At 38.5% G+C, this 5,156-nt stretch overlaps 1 protein-coding gene across 1 annotated transcript in view; it reads right to left on the bottom strand.

The window, feature by feature from the left end:
- LOC106868462 (leucine-rich repeat-containing protein 23) overlaps nt 1-5,156 on the bottom strand; it is a 31,565-nt gene that overhangs the window by 4,428 nt on the left and 21,981 nt on the right. Inside the window, exons 5-6 of the mRNA XM_014913736.2 lie at nt 3,172-3,308; nt 275-351 (exon numbers count right to left, since the gene is read on the bottom strand). Of these exons, the coding sequence (XP_014769222.1) occupies nt 275-351; nt 3,172-3,308 (214 nt within the window). The remainder of the gene's footprint in view (nt 1-274; nt 352-3,171; nt 3,309-5,156) is intronic.

The following is a 5,156-nucleotide window of genomic DNA, read 5'->3' as shown; positions in this document are numbered from 1 at the left end:
TATATATATATATATATATATATATATATATATGAGAGTGTGTATTTATGTATGTATATGCGCGTATGTGCTTGTATTGGTTCCCTAACCATCTTTTGGCAACAGGTGTTGGTTTGTTAACGTCCCTGCAACTTGGTAGTTCAGCAGAAATAGACTAATAGACTAAGTACCAGGCTTATAAATAGGTACTGGTGAAAGGGGATTGATTTGTTTGGCTAAACCTATTGAAGGTCTTGGTTTGTGATGCAATAACAAGTGAGATATAGGGACTTACCATTCAACATCAAGGAGTTCAGTTGTGGCAAAGTAGACATTTGGCTCAGATCATAGTACTGGGCAATTTTATTCTCTCTGAATGGAAGAAGAGGGGGAGAATGGGGGGAATGAGAGAAAGAAGGAGAGAAAAGGAGAGTGAGAGAGAAAGAGAGAGGCAGAGGGGGAAATAGTAAGAGAGAGAGAGAGGCAAAGAGAGAAAGAGACAGACAGACAGGGAATGAAAGAGACAGATAGAGAGAAAGGGAGACAGAGAGAGAGAAAGAGACAGACAGACAGACAGACAGAGAACGAAAGAGACACAGAGACAGAGAGAGAGAGATAGAAAGGGAGACAGAGAGAGAGAGAAAAAGAGAGAGAAAGAGACAGAGAGAGAAAGAGACAGAGAGAGAAAAAGGGAGAGAAAGAGAGAGAGAGAAAGGGAAAGAGAGAGAGATTGAGACAGAAAGAGAAAGAAAGGAAGAGAGATGAAATAAATACTAATCATCAAAAGAAACATATTTATTACCTTAAAATAAAATTAAAACAAATTTCTCATTTGTGTATTTGTAAAAACATGTTATTATTTTTCTAAGTTAAGGCGGTGAGCTGGCAGAATCGTTAGCACACCGAGCAAAACGCTTAGCAGCATCTTCTTCATCTCCATGTTCTGAGTTCAAATCCCACTGAGGCCAACTTTGCCATTCATGCTTTTGGGGGGTCAATAAAATAAGTACCAGTTGCGTACTGGGGATCGATGTAATCAACTTAACCCCTTCTCCAAAAACAAAATTACTGGCCTTGCGCTAAAATTGAAAATCATTATTTTTTCTGGCAGAACTGTTAGCATGCTGGACGAAATGCTTACCAGATTTTGTCCATCTTTACATACTCGGTTCAAATCCCACTGAGATTCTTTGCTTTTTAGCCTTTCAGGGGCGATAAAATAAATACTAGTCAAGTACTTAGATCAATGTAGTTGCCTTACCCCTCCCCTCAAAAAATGGCTGACCCTGTCCCAATACTTGAGACTATTATTTTTCTATCTTATTCTTTTATCTCTTTTACTTGTGTCAGTCATTTGACTGCGGCCATGCTGGAGCACTGCCTTTAGTTGAGCAAATCGAAACCCTCATATGTATAAGGAAGAAGTCCCCCAATTTTTTTTTTGGGGGGGGGGCTTAATATTTGGAAAAAAAGGTTTTGTAAAAGATTATAATACTATCCATGTATAAGAAACTTTCGTATTTTTTTAACCTAATTTTTGGCAAAAAAATAGGATTCCATATACACATTGAAATACGATAATTGATTTACCCCCTCCCCTCGAATTGCTAGCCTTGTGCTAAAATTTGAAACCAGTATTGATTAGGAAAATAAATCTTGATGTTTGCAAAATATTATTATTAATGTTAAACAAAACATTTATAATAAGATGACAGAGATAAAAATTAATTGCTAATGATGGAATATTTAAAAATATGAGGACAGGGAAAAATATCAAAAATGCTGGAACATTTAAAATTGTTGATGCGGAACATTTTATAAGAAACATCCAACTGACGTAATTTGATTCAACAAAATTACCCAACTTTCCCAACTTTAATTCCAAATAACATCAGATACTTTAATTTACGAGGTAAAGTAATTGGTTGATCCTAATCAAAATTCAGAGTTGCATCAATGCACCAAAATTGAAAGTAATCCAAGCAAAATTAAAGGGGGCTCATTTTGCAAATGAGACTGACTAGATCCCGTGGTTGTAGAGCAAGGTTCTTAATCACATAGTCATACTTATGCCTATGAAACATTTTTTGGGGAGGGGGAAGAGGTCAAAGGTCAAACTACTTAACCCATATCTAAATATAAATTATTGACCAGTCAAAAATCAAAATACAAGATTACCCCCATCCCCATCCACCCCCTCATCTTTGTTTGCATTCATTTATCTCCCATCTGAATATTTTAATCTTTACTCTTGTTAAAACTGTGACGGAAATACAGTAATAAAGGCGGTGCTCCAGCATGGCTGCAGTCAAATGACTGAAACAAGTAAAAGAGTAAAATTCACTTATGAGCTTTCACTTTACAAGTGTTCTCCAGGAACGGATTAACTCCTATATCTAATTCTTTATTGCCCACAAGGGGCTAAACATAGAGGGGACAAACAATGACAGACAAAGGGACTAAGTCGATTACATCGACCCCAGTGCGTAACTGGTACTTATTTAATCGACCCCGAAAGCATGAAAGGCAAAGTTGACGTCGGCGGAATTTTAACTCAGAATGTAGCGGCAGACGAAATAGCGCTAAGCATTTTGCCTGGCATACTAACGATTCCTATATTGAGACATTACTGTACATCAAGAATCTGAATTAATGTGTGGATGGGACTGAAGGGAAGACAGAGGTCAAAGGTTAAAGGTGAGAAGGAGGTCAAAGGTGTTTGGTATATCTGTGTCAGTCAGAACCCTGTGTATGTGTGCACATGTGCGTGTGTGTGTGTGTGTGTGGAAAATGTTGATATTTCATAGTTTAAAAGTTGTTGTTGGCACTCCTTCGCTTACGACGTCGAGGGTTCCAGTTGATCCGATCAACGGAACAGCCTGCTTGTGAAATTAACATGCAAGTGTACCCTTAACGTAGTTCTCGGGGATATTCAGGCACAACAGAAACAGGAAGTAAGAGTGAGAGACAGTTGTGGTGAAAGAGTACAGCAGGGTTCGCCACCATCCCCTGCCAGAGCCTCGTGGAGCTTTAGCTGTTTTCGCTCAATAAACACTCACAACGCCCAGTCTGGGAATCGAAACCGCGATCCTATGACCGCAAGTCCGCTGCCCTAACCACTAGGCCATTGCGCTTCCACAGTTTAAAAGTAAGAGAATATGAAAAGACTAAATAGTCCAACAGAAAACCTACTTCAGGTCAATGTATTTCAGTTTCGTCATGTTGGAGTTAAAGCCATGAGTTTTCTCAATTAAATTGTTGTTGAGTTTCAGTTCTTCTAAATTAACCAGGTCCAGAACCCATTCAGTGCTTGTAATCTTATTTTGACCCTACAAATATAGACAACAAAGAAATGGATTAAGCATAAGTCATCTTTTAACATCAGTCTTTCACACTGACATGGGCTGGGCCTGGAGATAAAAGTTGGGAGATGAAAATACTGTAGGTGCCAGTAATTAAGATGCATATTCCCATAAAAAAAAACCCTACTTGCTTTTGAGGAAAAAACAAATTTAATGTTTCATCTTATATTCATACACTTGGTATTCCATCTGTAATACAGTCACATTAGATGCATGGCAATTTTTACACTTAAGAATATATAAAAAGCACATCTTATACAAGAATCTGAATTAATGTGTGGATAGGAGTGAAGGGAAGACAGAGGTCAAAGGTTAAAGGTGAGAAGCATGTAGCTTGAACCTTGTGGTATGCAACCAATTGAGGTACTTGGTGTTGAATTGATGTTTTTCCTTTTTTCTCCTTTTCCTTCTTTCTTCCACCATGTTTGTGTCATATGCGTCGTATTCCAATAAATATAAAAATCGTTGTTTGTATATTATATAATAAAGAAAATAACATCAGCATATATAGTAATAATACTTTTATTTATCGACCCAGAAAGAATGAAAGGCAAAGTCGACCTCGACGGAATTTGAACTCAGAACGTAAGGACGGACGAAATACCGCTAAGCATTTCGCCCAGTGTGCTAACGATTCTTTTCTACTCTAGGCAGAAGGCCCAAAATTTGGGGGGAGGGTGGTCAATCGATTAGACCGACCCCAGTACGCAATTGGTACTTAATTTATCGACCCTGAAAAGATGAAAGGCGGAGTCGACATCGGGCGGGATTTGAACTCAGAACGTAAAGACAGACGGAATACTTAACGATTCTGCCGGCTCGCCGCCTTCGTATGTATAGGAATAATGATAACATTTAAGCATCGTTAGCAACCATACTTGCACGAGTGTAAGTTTATTTCAGGATGCATTAAAATGTATAAGAAATTAAGAAAAGAGATGATGTAACATTTTCGTCACAACGGTTACAAGTACGAATTGAAACCACGTTGGCTCTATTGTATAAATCGATTTTTAAATTATTGTGCAAGAGGAGTTTTAATACAAGGGAGACGACTTGTGAAAAGCTAATCTCAAGGGAGACAACTTTATTGAACTGTTTGGAGGCATTTGAGAAGGGACTCGTTGATTTACATTGACCTCAGTACTCAACTGGTATTTATTTTATCAACCCCGAAAGGATTAGATGCAAAGAAGGCCTCGGCAGTATTTGAACTCAGAACGTAAAGCCGGAAGAAATGCCGCTAAAAATTTTGTCAGGTGTGTTAACGATTCTGCAATCTCTTTTACAACTAAGAAGTGATATCAAGACAAGGAGACAAAATAACACAAGCGCACCCCCCCCACACACACACACATACACACACGACGGTCTTTCCGTTTTCGTCTACCAAATCCACCTCACAAGGCTTAGGTCAGTCCAGAGCTACTGTAGAAGATGCTTGCCCAAGTTGTCATGCAGTGGGACTGAACCCAGAACCATGTCCTTAGGAAACAAACTATTCACCAAATAACCACACCTGTATATATATATATATATATATATGTATATGTGTGTATATATACATATCTATATACCTATATCTATATATCTCTTTTACTCTTTTACCTGTTTCAGTCATTTGACTGCGGCCATGCTGGAGCACCGCCTTTAGTCGAGCAAATTGACCCCAGGACTTATTCTTTAGAAGCCTAGTACTTATTCTATCGGTCTCTTTTGCCGAACCGCCAAGTTACGGGGATGTAAACACATCAGCAACGGTTGTCAAGCGATGTTGGGGGGACAAACACAGACACACAAACATATACACACACA

The sequence above is a fragment of the Octopus bimaculoides genome, chromosome 12, assembly GCF_001194135.2.
Source record: "Octopus bimaculoides isolate UCB-OBI-ISO-001 chromosome 12, ASM119413v2, whole genome shotgun sequence".
Lineage (NCBI taxonomy): Eukaryota > Metazoa > Mollusca > Cephalopoda > Octopoda > Octopodidae > Octopus > Octopus bimaculoides.
This window is presented reverse-complemented; position numbering and strand designations above follow the sequence as displayed.